At 40.3% G+C, this 22,372-nt stretch overlaps 1 protein-coding gene and 1 long non-coding RNA gene across 2 annotated transcripts in view; both read left to right on the top strand.

The window, feature by feature from the left end:
- The first annotated feature begins 7,244 nt into the window (after window positions 1-7,244).
- SLC17A6 (solute carrier family 17 member 6) overlaps window positions 7,245-22,372 on the top strand; it is a 28,534-nt gene continuing 13,406 nt past the window's right edge. The window contains exons 1-3 of the mRNA XM_064426210.1: window positions 7,245-7,380; window positions 10,286-10,538; window positions 11,465-11,583. Coding sequence (XP_064282280.1) covers window positions 7,295-7,380; window positions 10,286-10,538; window positions 11,465-11,583 — 458 coding nt within the window. The 5' untranslated portion in view covers window positions 7,245-7,294. The remainder of the gene's footprint in view (window positions 7,381-10,285; window positions 10,539-11,464; window positions 11,584-22,372) is intronic.
- On the top strand, window positions 11,590-21,616 carry LOC135303925 (uncharacterized). The gene is made up of 2 exons (XR_010365339.1): window positions 11,590-13,020; window positions 19,279-21,616. It is a non-coding gene; the product is annotated as an uncharacterized LOC135303925 (long non-coding RNA).

Genomic DNA, 22,372 nt, shown 5'->3' with positions numbered 1-22,372 from the left:
TGGCCAGGGCCTGGTGTAAGGACAGGACAGTAGAAAACCAGGGTTACTGAGGACAGGAACCTCAGAGAGTCAGAGGCATTCATTAACAGTTGGACTCAATTACCTTAGAGGTGTTTCCCAACCTTAATGATGCTATGATTCTATGATTCTATGTTTCTGAGCTCACAGAAGAGGCAGTATCTGATTTTATATTATGAATAAAATGATGGGAGTATTTTTATTAAAGTATTAGGCATTTGAAGACATGCTAGCACTGTTAACGTGGGTCAGTGTTATCTAATGCAGATGCAAATGTATGACATGAGAAATCTGCATAGATTTCATACTCTCCTATTTTGGATCCCTATTGGTGACAATACTTTCATGCTAATTCCAAGAAAATTCAAGAAAATAAATGAATTACATTCAGTCTTGAATTTGTGTGATGGTTGTCAGCTTGTCAAGAAATGAAACCAAAGAATAAAATATGGGATGAATAAAAGTCTCCCTCAGATTTCTTTCTTGGGAAAGCATGACAATTACTTTCTACAGACTCCACTAGCCCCAAACATCAACTAAACATATATTTCCTCCTTATTTACTTTTTGCTACAATGAGCTCTACTCATTGTCTCAATATCCTTCTACAGACAAAAGTTATGGCTTAGCACATGAAAATACAAAATTGTCCACTAGTAAATTATTTTTGTGGATTCTAATATGTATGCCTTTCTCCTTAGGGAAACAATTTTATATGTGAAAAATCTACATACAATCTTCCTACACAGCATTTACTGTTAGTCTATTGAAAAAAATCAGTATTTATCCTAAAGAAGAATAACCCAAAAAAATTTGAGGCACCTTAAAGCTGAGTGACAAATTTGGGTTGCAATATATCAGTCTCACACCCAACATGGTAGTCCAGAACCTGCTCCACCACCTCAGACATCAGTTTGCTGTTGTACTAAGCACAATTATTTTCCAAATATCAATTATGAGTTTTCTTGGGTTGTTTTCTCCAACCAGGAACAGTTCCCTGATCAAATGATGTATCTGATGCTGCTTTTGGTTTCTCCTAAAGTGTTCTAGCAAATGAAAGCATACAGTAGATTTAAGCCCTGTTCAGATCAGTGCAACTTGTGATCTGAATCAGTGGAAATTCCTCCCCAAACTTTTCTTAATACATTTTAAAATAATGCTGAGAGACAAGTCAACAGAAAATGAAGGACTATTCCAGCCTTATAAAATCTGCTTCTGATTTTCTAATTTTTGCAATAAAACCCACCATAATACGGTGTTCAATTTCTGCATTTCTCACAAGGTTTCTCATGCAGTGAAAAGAGACCTGACTATCACCAAGACCAAACTGACTCTTGCATAAAAGCTTTTTCTAAGCTGTTAAACAATCCAGTGATGGTTATCCTGGAATAATAATAATGTAACGACAGATTAATGATATTAATCATTAATCATCTTGGTAATAAAAGATAGGATAATGTGCTGCAATCACAAATCCTTGGCTAAATTTTGTTCTGGATAATTGCATCCCACTCACCAAGTGTTGCATAGTTGTCCTGGGTACTGAGAGAACTGTTACTGTGCCTGAGCCCCAGAGGTAGGTGCATTTCTGCCTGTGTAACATGACAGATGGCTTCCAGTCCTTTGGGATCCTTTGCATGTAACTCATGGAACAGTACTGGAATTCAGAGGAACAGATGTTCCTGTAATATGTGGGAAGAATATAAGCATTTATTTTTAAGATAAATGTATTCAACGCTGTTAAATTTCTCCATAGATATACCAGGAAAAAAAAAAGAAGAAAGTAATATCATTGCTTAATGATTTAAAAAGCATTTGCTGTTGGGTGGATTTTTATTCGTTTGTTGGGGTGTTTTTAACAATCTATCTGCTGATACTAAAAATGAACTAGATTTTAGACAGGAAAGGCAGGATGGAGGAAATAAATGAATCTTTTTGTAACATAACAGAAACATTTCCAGCCATGGAATAGTCCTGTATAGCAACTGCAAATCATCTCGAGATTTTTTTTTCCACGCTGAAATCTGCAATACCAATAGAACATAAAAATTGACTGCAATTCTAGTCATTTACCTAGTCCCTTTACCACTAGAGGGCTGAAGGAACAGCTTCAACATGAGCTATATTGTCTGATAATTAGGCACTATTAGAATGAACACTGAGAATTAACATGCCTAGAAACAAGATATTCCTAAATTAAAAAAAAAGAAACAAAAAACAACAAAAACAAAATAAAAAAACCCCAACAACAACAACAAATATATATTTAGAATATTTCATCATCTTTGTTAGTGCAGAGATCCCTGAGCAAATTACCTCCAGTTTGGTTTAAAACTAGAAACTGCCCTGAAAAATGTGTGAAACGCCTGTACTCCATCACATTTCATTTCTGGTGCCTATTAGACTACTGGCAAAGCAATGCAATAACATTCTAGCAACTGAATAAGGGCATCTGAAAGAGTAGTGCAATTTGCAAGCACTAAGCTGCCAAACATCAAGCTTAGCTGAAGCAGTGGAAAAGCTACTTTGCTTGACAAAGTCCACAGCCACTTTCATATTGCCTCTGTGGCCAGCTTCCTGTTAGCTTTTTCTATTTTTCCCTGTGATTGTGGCCTGAAGTTCCAGATTTTTATTTCAAAAATGCACAATGTGGTTGAGAGGGACCATGTGAATGTGTAAGTTCTGCCCAGACACATGCATTCTTCAGCACATTTCAGTCCAAGCATGTTCACTTTCAGACTCAAAATAAGAAGGATACTTGTGCTGCTGTGGAAGTACAGAGCCAAGATCTGATCCAACAGTTCAACTTGTGCCACGTTTGTTGTATGGCATATAAATCACCAATCTGGCCTGGAAATTAAAGTACCCCTCAAGATGTAAATATCACTGACTGTGAGGAAGCAGAAAGAAGTTCTGTGAGCATTGCAGCAGGTGACAGCTCTTCCTTTTGACACTGTGGTGTAATAACTTCCCAACAGGACACAATGACCCCACTGTGCTCACAGCCTGGGTCTGGAGCTGTAGGCACAGCTCACTTCATAAAATATAGGTTTAGACACTGATGGACAGGCCTCCAAAAGGCAAAATTATCTATTAAGTTTTGTCAACCCAACTTCACGCAGTTTTAACTTGGATTCAGGAATCTTTACAGCTTGGCATGCAAAATTCAGCATAGACACATCTCTAATATGTCAACTCATAGACACTACATCTAAATCCTCAAAATTATGTATTGTGCAGTTTTTCAAGGGACTTGTCCAGCAGTGAATCATCGTGACTCAGGAGAATATGATAAAAGCCCACCAAAGTATTCAGGAAGTGATCCTTGCAAATTTTCAGGGAGAATGAGAAAATTCCTGATTTAAACTAATCTTTTTGACACATTTTTCTGCCTCTTAAGTAAAGATTTGGCACAAGATTTTATTTCAATCTTTTCTTTTAATGATAGAATTTTTTTCAATAAACAGTTTACTAAAAAAGAGTTTACAAAGCTCTTGCTTCTTCCAGAAAACCTTCTTTCTGGTGGCCTGGCAAGCATGATGTTATTTTGGCATTGCTGTGTGATTTCACAGTTCCATAGTCCCAAAGAAGGGAAAAAATTGCTTTGTTCTTCAGTTGACATCAAATTCCACTTGATTTAGTGGACAGCTACCATAAAAAGAAGTAATAGTTAGATCATAATCCATATTTTTGAGGCTTTTTTATGCTATCCTCAGTACCAGAAGTCTGTATTACATGTAGGGGTTTAACAGCATCACTAAGATTCTGAGCACATGATTTTTTTTCCTGAAGATGACACTATTATTGAGAGCAGTATTTTGTCACCTTTCTGTAAACAAGAAGAACAAATGTCTTAGACTTTTAATGTATGATCTTATGAAGTTAAAGTAATACGTATTTGCTTATTTTTCAAAATGAATCATAAAATATAGGTCCATTTATAAATTCTGCTTGCATGACACTTGGGACAGAGAAAATTCATTTTGCAGTGAATCAACAGCAAAGATAAGGTCAAAAATAGAATTTAAATAATTACTATTTTTAAATCACTGGTAGGTACCATGATGAAAATTTTAGCTTACTGTGTAGTTTTCTCCAGAAAGACTAAAACTTAAAGAGAAGGGATTTATATTGGAGTATTGCCTTTGAACTTCTCTAAGAGAGCTACACAATATTTAGGCATTATTCTGAGGGTTATTGTAGAAAATTTTGAGATTAGATGCATAGCAAAAAGAACAAATGAGCTAAGAACCACATCTGTAATTCTTCACCACTGAATAAGATTAAATTCTTGGAATAATTCAGTTCAAAATTTGAAAAAATTAACTATAGAAATAAAAAGACACATAAAGATTCATGACATGAGCAAAAGTTAAAGAAAACCCAATGACATGAAGAAAATTGTATTTAATTGCAAGATTTCAGGATGAAACAATAAGTCTTCTGTTCCGTGTGAAAAACACCGACATCTGCAGCATCTTGGATTGCACCACATCATCCCACAGATATTGTTAGAGCCATTTCAGAGCCACAGTTTTCACTTAGCAACTTTTGGCTGAATCTCTTTCCTGCTGGTCAATATGAGAACATTTAGCAGCGATCATCTGGACTAGAACATTCTGCATAACTTCCTATTTCCCTTTACCACTGACACCAGTGGAAAGAGCTCGCTGTGATTTCACTGAAGTTTGAAGGCATTTTTGTGAGTGGTCTGTCTATGACAGGCGTTTGTTATAAAAACAACTATCAATAACAATTTTGATTATTGTTATGCGCTGTTTCTTCTAGAAATGGCTTATTCTATCAAGGTTAAATACTTAATATATTATGTTTAAAAAGCGAAGAAGACTGTACAAGTTTTGTAGAACTAATGAGATTAGATGTCTACTGCTCTCATGTGAAGCCAAACCAGCTGAGATTGATCAGGATGTGACTCAGTAATATCTGGATGTACCATCTGATAGACAAAAAAATTCTACTTCAGATAGCTACAGCAGCAGAGCCTAGTCACTATAGGATCTCACTGTATCAGGGTTGCTTGCTATTTTACATATTTTATGCAATTAAGGACTATCTAATTCTCCTCTAATAAGAGAAATAACCAGGAATGTGCCATCTGGACTTTTCTTCTCCGTTTGGTGTGATACGATAAATTATTTATCTTTCTCAAATCAATCATAATTTATTTATTAAATGCTATTCTTTTGCTAATAATTATTCCTGCTACTTAGTAGCCATAGCATCAAAGCCATGCCAGGGATGAGCTTTCTAAAAAAAGGGCCTGAGCTCCTTGCAGAGCATAAATAAACAAAGCCCAGCAGGCTTTACAGCCTCAAATTTCAGCTCAGAAAAGGACTCAGTACCTTTCTGAAAGGCTTGAATTACAGAATCCAATCCCCTTTAATGCATCCCTGCAAAACAATATTCTGTTCCCGCTGCCTCTCAGAAAAATCTATTAATATGGGTTTCCTTTGAGCATCTGCAATGGCACAGTGGAGCCATGGCACACTGGCAAGAGGTGCTTATGTAACTGTGCAGCTTTTCCTCTTCTGGGAAAAAACCTTTCAGGACGGTGATGGCAGCGACAATGCTGCAAACCACATCCAACAGCTACCGTGGTGTAGAATCAGGGCTGTGGGATGATGCTAATGAGCAACATTTCAGTTTCATATGGTTTATTTATTCCATTCTAGTACTTTGTAGTTCTTTTACAATTTTGAAAGGGGTTATTGAAATTCTGCATGGATCAGTCATTATGGGAATTTCAATATTAAAATAATTGGTCTTGCGTAAATGTGCGTTGGCTCTGTAAAACTTCATTAACCCTCCAGCAGAGGGCAACATCTGAAAGAAATATTTCTATAAACCCAAAGAGCAGTTTCTTTTCGGATATTGCAACTACAACATATGTTTTCATCAGGGAATCTTCCTTTGAAAATACAGTTTGCATTTAGTTACCCACCGGGCAAGTGAAGTAGCTTAATACTATGAAGGACTTGCTTAAAACACTTTTTTTTTTTTTTTTTTTTTTTTAAGTAGCACATTACAGAAATTTTAAAATAAAATAAGAGAAATATAATGGCTATGACTTCGAAATACCGACTTTTGCATCTTCCATTTTCTTCAACGAGATAAAAGTTTATTATTATTAGATTGTGAAAGGCAAAATAATTGTCTTCAGAATATGCTCACTTCATTCCACTGCTGTAAATACCACAAATCAAGACTGTGTTATGATGGCCTACCCAGAGGCATGAAAGCAGGACCAAAAAAGAGGTGGAAAATATTAAATGCTTTGGAGAAAGCAGTGGATTCCTGACATGATCTAAAATAAGCTGCGTGAATAAACGTGGATAGAGAGGCAAATATACCTGTTCAAAGCGGTATCTGTGACCTGTACAAAGCTGTACCTGTATCTCTGTAAGCAGACAGGGTGTTCCCTGCGCAGCAGCAGCGCTGTGGCGGCCGTGCCGCTGTGCCAGGCCGGCACGGAGGCAAATATACCTGTACAAAGCGGTATCTGTGACCTGTACAAAGCTGTACCTGTACCTGTGTAAGCAGACAGGGCGTTCCTGTGCCGGTGTGCCGGCGTGCTGGGCCGGCCGTGCCCGCTCCAGGGCCTGCTCCTTCCGGCGCACGGCGCGCTGCGGGCGGGGCGCGGCGCTGCCCGCGGTGCTGAGGGGGCCAAGGGCCGGCGGAGCGGGGCCGCGGAGCGCCGGGGCAGCGCTGCCCGGGCGGCACGGAGGGAGCGGGGCGGGGGCAGCGACACGGGCCAGGGGGTTCGGCCCGGTCCGGGCGCTCGGCAGCGCCTGCCCAGGGCGGCGAGCGCACCCCGCCCCCGCCGCGCCGCCGCCGCGGACACGCCGAGCCGGCGCTGCCGCCCAGCGCTCCCGCACCGAGCCCTCCGCGCCGGGCATGGCTCTGCCCCTGCCCGCCGCTGCTGAGCCCTGCGAGGCCGAGGAGAGTTTCTGACCGCGCCCGGCAAACTCGGCGCCGCCGGGAAGCCCAGGGGCTGCCTGCAGCGCGCCCGACGCCCCGCTCGCTGCCGCACACAGGCGCGCTCCCTCGCCCTCGCCCCCCCGACTCCGCACGCCGTCTCCACCTCGCTCACACACACACGCGCGCACTCTGCCTCTCAGTCTCCCTTTACCCGTAGGTGAACCGATAGCCATTGAATGAGGACGAAAAGTTAAGAGATTAAACCAATATGAACCATCGTTGCTCGTAGCAGCGCCGTATCCAGAGCAGAACATTATCCAGCGAGCATCCCCAAAGGAATGGAGTCGGTAAAACAAAGGATTTTGACTCCCGGCAAGGAGGGATTGAAGAATTTTGCTGGAAAATCGCTTGGGCAACTCTACAGGTAAGACCGATTTTCTTATAGGATTCTACTTCCCAGGAAAATTTGGAAGCTTTTGGTAAGCGCCCGCTGCTGCAGGAGGTCGAAGGCTTTGAGGTTAGCGGTGGCAGGGTCGGAGCTGTTGCGACTCTGCTGGATATAATCTAGACCCTGAAACTAGTGCTGAAGCTGCTCAATATGGCACCCTCGTAACTTCCCTAGCTGACTCGGAGATGGTGTCAGGAAAGATGCAGCAAAAGATTACCCCACCTTTCTTCTACAAAAACAGGATCCCATCTTGAAATCCTAATCAGGAGAGAGGAGCAACCTGTATTTTTGTTCCATCTTAATTTCCCAATGCACTCACAGGATCTTGCCCCCTGGCCTTAACAAATATATATTTTAAAAATTCTGGTTTTGATTAGTCTTGTCCTTTGTGTAATTCGTCGTCAGATGAAGGTAAACATGGAGATGTATAAATAATTGATATCTGAACGATTTTTTTTTCTCCTGAAGCTGAAACATATAGAGGAATGTGTTTAATTATTTATCCATCTTCCTTCAGAAGCATCTGATTGTCCTATAAATTATAGGCAGCTGCAATTGCTAAACTCAAAAGCATCACTCTTTTATATTTACGTGTGTAAAGAACATTTCTATCGTCTTCGAGCCCTGTGCACACAGATAAATAAACCCAGATTCTTGCATACCTACGAACTGCGTGCACGAAAGTTCACACATCGTTCTCCATCCAATCTGGTGACTTTAGTGACCTCCACAACGTTTGAGAATAGTCTGTAAAATTGAATAATTTTCGACTGTACCGTCTGCTAGAAATCACCACAAAATATTAGGTTTGGCTTGGAGTGTTTTGTTAGTTTGGTTTGGGTTTTGGTTTTTTATTTGGGGTTTTTGGTTTGGTTTGGTTTGGTTTTTTTATGCTTGTTTGGTTTTTTGGTTTTGAGGGTTTTTTTCCGAATTGCAGCTATAAGGTAACTGCGGATTTGTCTGCCCAGGGTAGGTCACGTAAAAATCTTTTTTCCATACCTATGCGGCAGTGCTGGGCACAGACACCAGGCTGTTTCACAGCATGAGTCACAACTTCTGCTGCCATTTTAAGGGAAGGGGACATATCAGTGAAGTGATATAGACAAAATTAAGGCTTCCATTTTCATAGGAAGTGTACCATTAAGAAAAGCAAAAAACAAAATTAAAGTCATCAACAATGCAATTCATTTCCTACGGTTTTTGGTTATATTTAAGTAATTTTCAATAGTTGAAAATTATTATTAATAATAAAGGATAATCCAGAATAACTGCTTAAAATATAGTTTAGGAAATACACCCTTTTTTCGTTCTTAAAGACTCTACAACATTTAAATAAAACTATTATCTCTACTACTTGTAGTCACACAGTGAATAATGGAGAAACGGTGTTTGTATTTTCCAGCAAAACTCCGTTTGAATTCACACCTCGACTAACAAACGCGTGATTTGCTAATTTTTTTCAGCTCACGGCAATTAAGTACTTTGTTTACTTTTCTTAGAATCTAAACAATTTCCTTGCCTCTTACACATTGATTTCCTGCCTATTTCCGAAGACAAGACGCTCATCCAGGGAGAAAGCACTCCTACCCTTTATCCACACGAACGAATTTTGAACATAAACCCACGGTGGTTTATTTTATTCACAACTTTAACACATTTTTTAATGCCGCGATCTTTAAGCGTAGAAATAATATGCTCAGAAAAGAAAAATCGAGAGAATTTCAGCTGAGTCGTTTTTGGAGAAAATCCCTGTATTTTCTCCCGAACACGGATAACCTTTTAAGCCTTATTCTGCTAATGGTTACTGCCCTATCAGCCGGATGAGTTAACCTGAAAGAGATGCTCCTCCGAGTGAGAAAACACTTCTACAGCAGAGCTGAGAGGCAGCGGTTGTGGAGACCAGTGTCCGCAAATGGTCACGTATTTGCTTCTCAGGACGACAAAATTGGTTAGCTTTTCTGATTTTTAAATATCTCAGTGATTTCACAAGATTTAGGGCTTCAGTGTGGGACACTTGCTCTATAAACCTAATATTCTTGCTACCGACACAGCATTGAAAAAGATTATTTAAAAAATCTGAATGTTTCTAAATCACCTTTCGTGGTTTTTTCCGGCTGATTGGAAATAGCTGCAAACAACCATTTCCCTTCAGATTGTGCTCTAGGAGACACGATTTTCAAGTGAAACCGAGGGAGTGAGGGCAAGGAGCTGGTGCTTGGGGCTGCCCCGGGAAGGTTAAAGCCGCTAAGCGGTCACACGCTGCCAGCTGAGCCCCGAGATCTTGGGGAAAGCCTTCTGGTGATGCCAGCTCCCGGTCGTGTTTTCCCTCCCTGCATGTGACAGCCATTTTGCAAATCCAAAATAAATAGCAATATCGCCCTCTGCCCCTCGCTCCTCCCTCCCGTCTTTCTCTCCTGACATTTCTTTCGTTGGCAGAGCTGAGGCGAGGTGCACACCAAGATGACCCCTTGGTGTTTGTGGTGCAGCAGGGAGGTGACAGCACCTCCAGGAGCCTGTTGGTGTTCCTGCGCCTCTTGGGCTGCCCAACATGGCGCCTCTGCAGTGCTTACAGATGATGTCTTCTTGAGGCGCCCTACATATTTCAGCAGAAGTCTTTAATGATAGATGAGCAATTCCCAGCTAGAGCTCCTCCCTGGGCTGCTGCGGAGGGGTGGCGGGGGGAGCTGGGGATGACTAATCGTGACTCCCACAGGTCACCGCTAAGGAGCAGTTGAAGGTGAACGGGAAGCAAGGAATAAATCCTCAAATCGATCTCCAAGCCAAAGGAGCGAGGGGAGCGGTGAATTTAAGCCTCCAGCTCCCCGAAATTGTCGTGCCTTCAGGCGGCCAGGCCTTGACTTTCCCTTCTTGTGTCGGACAGAGTCCTAGAGAAGAGGCAGAAGCCCGGGGACACCATCGAGCTGACGGAAGATGGAAAGCCCATGGAAGTGCCCGAGAAGAAAGCCCCGTTGTGCGACTGTACCTGCTTCGGGCTGCCCCGGAGGTACATCATTGCCATCATGAGCGGACTGGGATTCTGCATTTCCTTCGGGATCCGATGTAACTTGGGAGTGGCCATCGTGGATATGGTCAACAACAGCACCATACACCGAGGAGGAAAAATTATAAAAGAGGTGGGAACTTTTCCCTCGTAAATCCCACATCCTCCCCAGTACAACTCTCAGTCAAACACCTCAACACAGCCGGGACGGGCTCTGGATGGTTTCATGGCATTTCCCCCACCCGAGCCCCGATGCTCCCGGTCCCTCCCCCTGCCGGCCCCGCCGCTGCCCTTCGAAGGACGGAAATCCCGTTCTTGACGCAGAAACAATTTCTACCGATTATTTCTACTGCTTCATTTCAGTTCCTAGCCCCAGTTTGTGGTATTACTGTGCGTACAATTCGCCCCCCGCCGTGTCTTTCCCACACAGCCTTAAAAATCGCAGATATCTCCTAAAATAAACGTAGGGTATGGGAGAAGGAGAGCATCGAATAAGGGGCTGTTAGCGGGTGCATCTCGTCGTAAAGGAGGCGGGGAGGTTTTGCAGGAATATTTGAAAACACCGGGGTGAATTTGCTTTGACAAAAGGCGTTAAATGATAAGAGCCGCTTTAAAGCGAGCTAAAGCGTGGCGAGAAAGATGCCGCAAACGCAGATGAGTCTTAAACACCCAGATCCGCAGAGGAACCCTTACGGCTCGCTGTCCGCTCGGGCAAGAGGCGAGAGCGGGCTGGCTCCCGGCCGGCAGGGCTGTGTGTGAGCCCGAGCTGCCGGCTCTGCCCGGCTCTGCCCAGCCGGCCCAGCCGGCCCGGCCGTGCCTCGCTGGGCGGCTCAGGGCACTCGGGGGTCCCGGGAGGCACGGGCGGTGCCGGCTCCATTGCTGTGGCTGGGTTTGTTTGCTGCTCAGGCCGGCAGCCGGGCGTTTGCCGTGAGGGGCTGGGGCAGAGCCCGGCGCCGGGACCCCCTCGACGGCACCGCGGGTGAAAGCTCTCAAGCGGCACAATTACAGCCTTCCTCTTGTCTTTCTCTCTGTCTGTCCCGGTCCTCCTTGCATTGGAAGAAAGCGAAGTTTAATTGGGATCCTGAAACAGTCGGCATGATCCACGGCTCTTTTTTCTGGGGATACATAATCACGCAGATCCCCGGAGGGTACATCTCCTCGCGGCTGGCAGCGAACAGGTAACAGCGCCGAGGGCCGGGCTGCGGGCGGGGCGGGGGCCGAGCTCGGGGCGGTGCGGCCGGGGCTGCCCGGAGCCGGCCCCGCTGGAAGGCACGGCCCCGGGAAGGGACCGTGTGCGACCCGGGAGCTCCGCTGCCCCGGGGTATGGCTCACCCTCCTGCCAGCACCCCCCTCTTTTGCGGGGGATGCCTCATGTTGGTTTCCTTTTCCCTTAGACAGTCACTTAAGGAGGTTGTGACAACGATATTCAAACAACACGTATTCAGACGCAAATTCAAAGATTCATTATTTCATCAAAGCTTGAGAGGTTGTGGTTTTTCTTTTTTTTTTTTTCTTTTTTTTTATTTTTTTTTCCTGTGACTGAATTAAAGAATTTTATTATTTTTGTTCTAATGAAAAGGGAAACCGTCAGCAGGAATTTTTCATTTAAGCATAAATGAATTTAGAATGGTCGAAAAACATGCTTAAATGAGACTTCCACAATGAAAAGCAAGTGCAGATGGTCCGGGGACTTAAGGACTCGTTTCTATGGTGTCTGGCAATTTTTCAAGCACCCAGGGTGCGATTCTACCTGTTAATTAGATCCACTGAGTATTCGAGACACATGAGGCTTTCACATCCCTGCTTAATGTCACAGGCTCATCGTTTGCAGAAGCAGCAGAGGTCCTAGTGCCACTCTTCAAACCAGTACCGCACTAAGTGCAAATGGATACTAAACCCGGCCATATATACCTTTAACTCTTCTCAGGAGTGGGCGACATGAAAGGTAGGGCTGGATGGGCAGAGAGGCTTAGCCTGATGAACAAGATGGCTTATGTGTGCTTGAGACTGAGAGGAAGGAGAGAGTGCGGCTGAAGCAAAAAATGGTGGTCTCCTCAAGATAAATAGCTTTTAGATCTACAGTAGAAACGAGTATTTACAAACAGAGAGATGCTCTGTAACGGAGAAAACACTAATATACTGCCCTTAAAAACAAATAAATCAAAACATACAATTTTAAAGTGGGGTGTCCATTGTCTTTCTGTTTACAAGTGCCATCTTCTGATAATGGTTCAGAAATTTAAAAGACTTTTTCAAATAGCCATTAATAGCCGTTTAAAGGATTATTTATCTTTTATCCCTCCTTTAATCATTTTTGCGTCTTTACACAGTCTGTAACTACTAAGGTTTAATTGGAGTTTTGGTCGAGTAAAGGCTGCAGAATCTGACCCAGAGAATCAAAAGCTGTCTTCATTCACCCAGACAACATCAGAAAAGCCATTTGAACCAATTCAGATGTAAAGTGATGCAACTACAGAGATTTGCAAGACAATGGCGGGGACATTGCCAGGAAAAGTCATTAGTAGAAGCACACTAGTTGTCATGCCGAATCTGATTTTTCTCTTCTTCACAAACATTCACATTTATGACAGTAACTGAGGACTACTCCAGTTAAGGTAGGTGTATTTTTTCTGGTTAGGTATTATTCCTGTGGAAGCACTTCACGACTCAGGTGTATTGTATCATTTCCAGGCATCTCACTGCCTAAATATTCTGTAGGGAGCCCAGATTACTCGGGGTAGGCGCCCCAAGTGGTGTGATGAAACTCCTTCTTTTCTTTTTGTGTTTTTCACAACCAAGCCAGTGGCTGTAACTGGACTTGTGATATTTTTCCCACTGGGAGACTGATGATTATCTGTCTAGAGCCTATGAACCTTTCAAAGATTCAGATACCATTATGGTACTGCTGATACTTGCTGTGCTTTTCACATTTCATCAGTCATTTGGGGAATAGGTATAAATGCTGATAAACTTGTGGCTACCAAAGGATCCAGTCGATCACATGATATATTAAACTTTTGGTTGACTGAATTCTGTTCAATACATGACACTTGAATGCAAGATAACATCAGAGAGGGAAGGAACACTGAAAAATAGTCTCACTGAGAGGGATCTTAAACCATGTGGGACTAGAAACACATCACAAGCTTCCAGCATGACGCTCTACTACAGCAATCAGTGTAATCCTAGAATGTTTACTTTTCTTTGTTTAGTGCAATGAGTGTATTTAAGGCAATGACGTTGACCTTGGATTTTTGTGTGTAATTTGGACTCATTCATATTAGTATGGGTGTTGAAAAATTAGAGATTGCTTTAGAGATCTTTAACTGCTTCAAAAATGACAATATAAAGTGATGCCTAGTGAAAGAAGCAGCAAGAACTATGTATTCAGGATACATGTATATAAAAAGATTACTAGGAGGTAATCTGATTGTAAGTATGCATAATAATTCCACTGGAAAAATTGCTTGGTCCTCTGGAAAGAGATGACAAGAATCAGCAACTGACAGCCATCCAAATGAAAAAAAAAAGCTTAAATAGTAATAATAGTGACTACCCACCACTGGTTCAACCAGAGAAATTATGTTGTAGTGTTTTTCATTGTGTTTTAAATTCCTATAATAGAAGTTATGTTTTAGCTATTGTGAAATGTTTGCAGTAGAGGGATAATTAAGTTAAATATAAGGGGTAAACAAGTGTTAAGGGCTGCTGCCATGTTGAATTTCATGCTGCATGGTCCTATGAGTAAGCACATGTTTTGTTTATAATCTAGAAATTTAAAAATTTAATTCAAATTAATATTCCCTATTTCACATTCATGCTAGTGCAGCTGTCTGTGAATAAACTGCCTGCTGTGCTGTCATACACATATGGGAAGGTGTGAAAATGTATTCAGTTTTATCACCTCATCTCAAGATAATTTGAGTATCATTATATTTTAAACTTCTGATATGCCCTTTAAATATCCTTTATGTTGGAAATCTATAACAAACCCCTTGTCCTGCCAAAAGCAGTACTAAAATGCTATGGCAACATTTCCTTACTGATTTCCTAAGTGAACTATTTAAACATTTACTGTAAATCAGGAAAGATTCTTTGAAATTAATAGGGCATTGTTAGATTACGCAATAGAGAATCAATTCCCAATGCAGTTATATATTTAAAATAGAAATGCCAGTTTTGACTGTATGTGCCAAGCATTTTTTTAAAAGTAAGTCTGCAATAATCACAGGCTACTTTTTATAAAACAAAGCTGAGTAACCATTTTAGCTCATTTGTGTACACTCAAATATTAGAACCTTCTGACACAAAGAGACCTAAATGGCAGAATAGAATGCCAATTTTTTAACAATTAAAATCACCTATGGTAATGACATATATTTCGTATTATCTGTCAAAGCTCAAATCCTGGAAGTAGTCACATTAAAAATTGTAACTACATGACTATACTACATTTCTCTACAATGTAATTGTCTCTCATCTATGCTGAACTCTTAATCATTGTCATTCTAATCTGAATGAAACTATACAAATTTAACATTTCACTTCAAATTAATCTTTGTTTCTCAATTGTCATTCTTCTTGTTATCAAATACTAAATCCTTCCTCCCAGCAAGTAATCTGATAGGATTATTTGTATGAATAAAATGAATGATATTTCAGATGACTGTCACTGCATCTTGTCTCAGAGTCCCACAGATTTTCACTGAAACTGTCATTAGCACGTAGGTGAAATCAGAATCTCTCTAACTTGGCCTTAATGACAACAAGCATAAAAATTTAAGGTAAAGTGTTGGTTTAGAAATGCAAGTAGAAAGATGTCTGGAAGTCCATATCTTTACATTTATCTATATTAAAAAGAGAAATTGTTCCATTCTTTTAGCAAGTAGGCATATTGTGTGTTTTCTGATTTGCAAACAATGATTAATTCACAGCATGAGCAGGGGATTAGTGGATGATTAAACAAGTGCCAATTTCTGAACTTTTGAGGACTTAAGATGACCTTGCATTGTGAGGGAAATCCCCCCAGAGCTGCACTTGCCAACCTCACCTTTCATATTCAGTCCAAAATCCTGCAGACTGAGCTGGTCTCTGATCCCTGGCACTGGTGTGGGGCTCATCTGTTTCTAGGCAAAGAAACCAATATTGCACAAAAACCCCCAAGCTGATTTTGTCACCCTACTGCATTGCAGACTCTTTGAAGTACCAGTCTTTCCAAGAAGGGGACTGGGGAAACTGGTAGCTGGTACTGCTGCTCCCTCTGCCATATGGTTCAGGGTCCTTCCATTTTTCTGTCATGAATGATGAAGCTGTTTTCACAATTTAATGATGCAACAAGGGATTTAGATGGGGGTTTTGCTTGATAAAAGGGGGCCTCAGATGTGTGACAAAAATTAATAATGTATCCAAGCCCTTATTATACTAGATTAGGTGGCGGGAGGTCGGCTTTTACATATTAATGCTTCATGAAGGGCTTATAATAGGATTTAGTATGAAGAGCACAGAGACACATCCCCCTCCTCCCATATACACATATGAATGAAAATAACCTGGTTTATCTTGATTTAAGAAAGCCAAATAAAGCTGTTATACTATGGCTTCTGGCCACAGACTGTTTTTAAAGAGGTTCAGTTTCAGGCAATTCTCCTATGAAGGATGTTCAGCCTAGAGCTGGTGCTTGGGAATAAGTGCTCAACTCTAATGGCAAAGGTAGATTATTCTCTCTGGTTTTTTGGGTGGCTGAGTTTATCTACCACTCCAATATTCATGGCACAATCCCAGTTTTGCTAGCCCTGTTTTATGGAAATTAAAGGTCCGATTCAGTGGTTTTTTAACCACTACATTCTGTGTATCATTTAGGAAAACATAAATTGTCAGGGTGAGCATTTCAGACAACTATGTTGTCTGGAGCATTTCAGGGTTATGTTTACAGCAGGGGGGTCACCAGAGTCATTGGAAAATGAGCCTGTACTAGACATAAGCCAGAATGACTACGTATGCCACAGAACAGCTAAAACATTTCTCCCCTTAATGTCTCCCCCATAAGTTACTTGGTTAATTTGAAATACATAAACATAAGTAAAAGTCATCCCAAGCAGGGTTATTATCACCGAAGGGGTATCGGGACAGCCAAAGGTGATACAGAGACTCCGTCATCAGAAGGCATGAAAACACACTTTATTATTAGAAATCCACAGTTCTTAGAGAAACAGTGGTGGACCTAAGGCCTGACTGGCCTTTAGGAATCTTCTCTCACATTATTGGTGAAGTATGAATAGCACACTCTGGAGAACCATATCTATAAACAATGGTTACAGAAAGAGAGATAGTAATTTTTTGAATTCTTTCTCAGAGTTTTCTCACAGCTTCTCACAGTTTTCCAGGAAAATCCTGGGACAGCTATGTCTCTCTCTGTTCTGAGGATGTGTGATTACCCCAGGGTTATCAGAGTGATTACAGACTGAAAAAGACAACTAGACTAAGACAAATACTATTGGAATTATTTAGGTTATGAGGAAATGAACAAGTGAGATGATAGGTATATAATTTTTAAAAAATCAATAAAAGTAGTGTAAGTCTTCCAAATGAGTGGCTACTCACAGTTTGCAGTCAAGAAGATGAATATGAAGAACAGCTGAAAATGCATATGGAACTGCTGAAAAAAAATAAAATTAAAAAATCACACTATTATCAAGCAAAAATAATATTTTCAGAGTCAGTAAGAGCACAGTTTATGTTTACATACATTGGAAGCAGGCAAACCATCATTAATGGTGCTTAACTTTTAGCTTTCAAGGCACCTCATGCAAGACTGTTATAGGCTAGAATGTTATTTTCTCTGGTACTGAGAAGCAGCTGTATAACACTACATTGACAAATGTGGAATTTTGGAACTAATTAAATACAGAAGGGAAATAATCCTCAAGACACAAAAGGCAGAGAACCAAATCCTTGACTAGTTTTTTAAGACTAAATCTAAAATTTCAGAATTTAGCCCTACATAGCCCTACAAGAGTAGAGTTATGTTTGAAATTTGAACTTATTTTTTGCATTCCATCCTCCATTGATGAAAATCCTTTGAAATCCTTATCTGTATAAAATGCACTACACAGTTTTCATAGAATTACACCAGATACTTTCAGAAAATCCTAGGATGGTTTGGGTTGGAAAAGACCTTAAAGATCACCCCATTTGAACCCTTTCAGGACAAGCTGACAAAGAAAATTCTTATTTATTAGGATTATATCATCCAGATATCTCAGTGCTGTCAAATAACTTGTCCCCAGGTCTCTTCTAGTACTGAGTTTCCACAAATCCTTACTGCATTAACAGTGGTATGTAATAAATAAAACTGTCTCTGAAACAAAACCCAGGGATGCTTCTGAGCATTAATTGCATGCACTCTGTGCAACTGGTATCCTTAATCACCTCTACTTGGTTTGTTACTTCAGTCCAAAACAATTTGTACACCCGGTTTGATGCACCAAAATGTTATTTAGGCTGGTTGCATAAAAACACTAATGTCACTGTGGAATATGCCTTTGCTCTGAGCAGTCCTGATACAATCAGGATAAATCAGAAAACCCTCCAAAAAGCAGTACAGATGTCCAGCTTTTGAGTCCAGCATAGTAGTTATCCTCCCAAAAAACTCCACAAAACATTTTAAAATTAAACCTACAGATGATTCCTTTGATAAGTGTGTTATATATCTCTAAATCAGCAGAGAGAGTTGAACCACAGCCTAAGCCCTGCATGTTGGTAAGGTGATTTGAATGAAACAGTCCTGGTTTGAAACATTATTTAGCAGATTACATATTTAAAGAGCAAGCTGTCCCAAAGCTAATGAGCTAGACGGAATGAGTCACAGCTTTCTCTAGACATATATGGATATAATGAGTTGTAAAACAAAACCGCAGGTTGAGACGTTCCCCAGCTGAGTTCAGACAGGAAAAATAGAGGATTGGTAGAGTGAGCAAATGAATGAAGAAAAAAAGCAAGACAAGGTGTAGAGGATCTAATTTGCTTAGTAATGCAAAAGAAAAAAAATAGAATTGAGGTTGTGGAAACTCAAGAGATTAAAGCCATTAAAATAAAACAACGTGGGTAGAAGACATATACTGGATATATGAAGTAAAAAGTTGGAAAGGAAAAACTACTAAGTAGGGAAAATGCTTGTAACTTCTCAGATGGAAACTGATCTGTTTATGAAAGTATAATGTGATGCACTTGCTGGTAAGAACAACAATTTGAATTTAGTGACCCAGGATTCTTTTGCATTTGGCATCCATTCCAACGATGCTGTCATCCAACAGTGCCCAAGTTCTTATAAGATACACATTGACACATCAAAAACCAGGCAAATTGCAAACAAGCAATGGAAGGCGCACCTGAAAACTGTTTGTGGTCTTGGTATGTGTCAGTGGCATCAGCGGGGTTTGAAGAAGGCAGAAATGGAAAGGACTTCTTCTGGCTTGCTGGTACACATGGACTTAATCTTTGCATGACATTTCACATTGGTGCATGATCCAGTCCCTCGTATCTCTCTTTTGCTAAAAGCCTCATGAATATTTTGGGATTTTTTTAATCTTCCAACCTGGCAGATCAAACCATAAATTGAGGTCATCAAAATGCACATGTTGTCTATCAAAGTCTTAGAAGGCCCTCATTACACCTGATATAGGTAGAGGTATGCTTTGTAAGGAGGGAAATGTTCAGTGTTAACCTCTGAAACTTCTATATGTTCAAAGAAAAATCTAAGTTAAGAAGTTGATCACAAATTGTCATTGCCAGCAACATTTACAGAAGAAAAGATTCTGAAAAGCTGCTGTGAGCCCACGGACATTCCAGTTAGCTCCTGTCTTGCTTCTTTCTAGGCACTGTGTTTTACTGGAAAAAAGGAAGCATTTAATACAGCATTGAGCCTTGCAGTTCCTTTCAGGCAAAACATTATTTGGATTGTATGAAAATACAAAATAAGCATGTTGTGTTGCTACCCTTTGCTGGATAAGGTATATCACAGATGAAAGACAGTAGGTAGAGTCAAAGAGTACATTTTAGAAACGTTGAGCTGACAGAAGAGTCTAAAAAGTCACATGATGTGATACATATGCTGCTGCTGCATGAGGACTCTCCCAAACAAGCACTGTTCAAGGAAGAACAGCAAAGGAGAGTCAAAACCCAGCTTAAGTTTTTATATATGTTTCATAAAATAAGTCTTTGTTCAACATATTTCATGTGATTTCTGTAAAGAAAATGGCAAACCAACTCACCAGCTTGAATCCAAATAAATTCAATTTTTTTAATAATGGCAGGTTTTTTTCCTCTAATCTTTAAACTAGTTTGGGAAAACTTCCCAAGAAAGCTCATGTTTTCAATCCTCTTTATTTTCCACCCTATTTACCTAACAAATTTACCTAACAAGTTTGTAACTATGACTAGGGAAAATATTTTATCATTGTTTATAAATCAAATATTTGATCAATACACATACTTCATCCAATGAAAATGATGTTCTCTAGAATATGATCTGTATTCATGTGAAATTGTCAAATCGGAGGTTTTTCTTTTTCAGAAAAGAACATGGGTTACATTTTCCATAGGTTTTTGTTTACAGTTAGAATAAACCAATTTATAATATTTTGAATTTATTTTATTGTAGTGGTGCAAAATGCTTTCACACACAGCCTCCCCCTCCCTATGATTCCCTAGAAAACTAACAAAATAATCCAATGTTCCTATTCAGTAGATAGGAAGTAGTAGATATTTCTTCCATGAAATGATGATCAGTGGCACTTTGGAGGGAAAAAACTATTAAGCAGCAGTCCTGAATTAATTTGCTATGGAAGCCATTGAATACTTTCTATACTTTTGTATTTTTCAATGCAAATCTGTTTAAATAGTGTTTTGTAATTATAAGTGACCAAGACTTACTGTTCTTCAATTATTTTGAATTTTAATGAAATTGTGTTAACAATTCACTGATACAGCATATATTTACACATCTTAAAACTCCAGCATTTTCTTGTTTAAATAAGTGTTTAAAAATTGGTTTTAAATATACAGAGTTACTTTTCCATCTTTTTTAAAGGACAAATGTAGTTAAGGTACTTCATTTGCTTCAGAAAAGACTCATTCAATATCTGTAAGTTTCATTTTCTCAAAGTGACTTTGCTTATTCAGAGAATAATCGATAATCGTGGAATTTATCAAATATATTGAAAAGTAACATAAATAAAAATACAGGAGGCTCAGATGAGGAATTGATTCCACCACGTACACATCTAAAAGGGCCTTTAGTTTTATAAATTCTTTGCAGCAATTTTGATTCCCAGTCACTGGGGTGAAGGGATGCCTCTAAGGAGGACGCCCGACGTGCAGATCTCCTGTATGTAACTGGATATGGCATCCATCTGTCTGGCACTCAGCACTTGAAGTGCTCTGTGCTCAGCTCACTTTTTGAGCTGACTCTGCTTCCAGCTGTGTAACAATATCTGTAACACACTGCAGAATGCTCATGTAATGTGAATTTCCTGACAAAGGTAGATGGAAATAGTGCTGCTGCACAGATGCAGAGATTAGAGATCTATAAATACGCTTATTTTTCTTTTGCTTAAAAGAGAAAAATGATCCAGTTGACTTGGAACCCAAACAGGTTAAATCCCCTTGCAACCTCATTCCATTCTAAGCACTTCTCCTGTGCTGTCAAAGTAATTTTCTTTCTCTTCTCCCATCCCAAATGTCTCACATTCAAATATGATTTTGCTATTATTACTGCTTATATTACAGGAGGATTAAGTCACAGTTCATGACCTTTGAGGCCAGTGTCAGCAAAACACTGAAGATGAATGTTAGATTCTGATTTTTGGGACTGCATCTACTCAGTCTAGAAATAGATAAGTAAAGCATAATTTTTTTTTTCAGGACTGCTTCTGGTGACTTATGAGAACCAGAATATATTGGGGTTTTTCCCCTCTCCTTGACATAATACTACTGTATTTATTGTCTTCTTCTGTAGATGTTTATTTTCTTCCAGATATAGTTGCACAGTTGCTGATTCTGAATCAGAAAGGAATTTTTTGCAAGGCTAGGGGCTGCTGAAGACATGTCATGACATTTTAATTCCAACCTAATGCAAGAGCCAGGAATTAAGGCAGTGTCAATGGTTTTGCCTGCTTTATCTCTGTGACATAACTCACTTTTCCCAGAGTTTACCCTCAATCTGCTAAAGCTCTTACTTTGTGCCATGGCTTTAAAACCTTTCACGGGGTTTGGAGTGTGCCCAGAATGAAATGGATTTTCAAGGATACCTCTGCATGGAAGTGCAGCCACATGGATTTCCAGGGCTGAGCCCAGCCCAAGGGACACTCTGCAGCAAGGCTTGGCTCACTGCAGAGCCCAGCTTTGGGAACACAACTGAAGAGAGGCACCACAGGGCGTGGCAGCTTTAAATATGTGTGTCCAATGAGGGCCACAGCTCTCCGCTCAGAGTGACATCAGAACAACAAACTGGTGCTTTTACAGAAGTGCAGTGGGGTGTGGGGAGGAACAAACACCCCTAAACAAGCTGGAAACTGTGTTTTGCAGGGAGCTCTGTCTGTCTGAGAATGAACATTAACCATCAGTGCGTATGACAATGGAACCACACACACATTTAATTTGCCATGACAACATAAGAAATCTAAGCTTTCTAACCCATTGCTGGAGTTAACATTGTAGAAAAATTGAGCGAGGTGCAGAAATTAAACATAAAGGATCAGAAATCACTAGCTTAATAGACAGAAAAAAAATTTAAGAAAAAAAAAAAAAAAGATTACATAATTTGAGGGTTTGATGTGTGAGTCAGCAAAATAGTGTAGAAATGCCCTAGGAACAATCAGAATGTTCCATTTCCTAACTAAATATATTCAAATGTGAGCTGCATTCAAATATATTTTGATTGACTGTAGCTCAAACTCATTTTTACTTGAT

Source organism: Passer domesticus, chromosome 6 (assembly GCF_036417665.1).
Source record: "Passer domesticus isolate bPasDom1 chromosome 6, bPasDom1.hap1, whole genome shotgun sequence".
In the NCBI taxonomy this organism is placed as follows: Eukaryota; Metazoa; Chordata; class Aves; order Passeriformes; family Passeridae; genus Passer; species Passer domesticus.
This window is presented reverse-complemented; position numbering and strand designations above follow the sequence as displayed.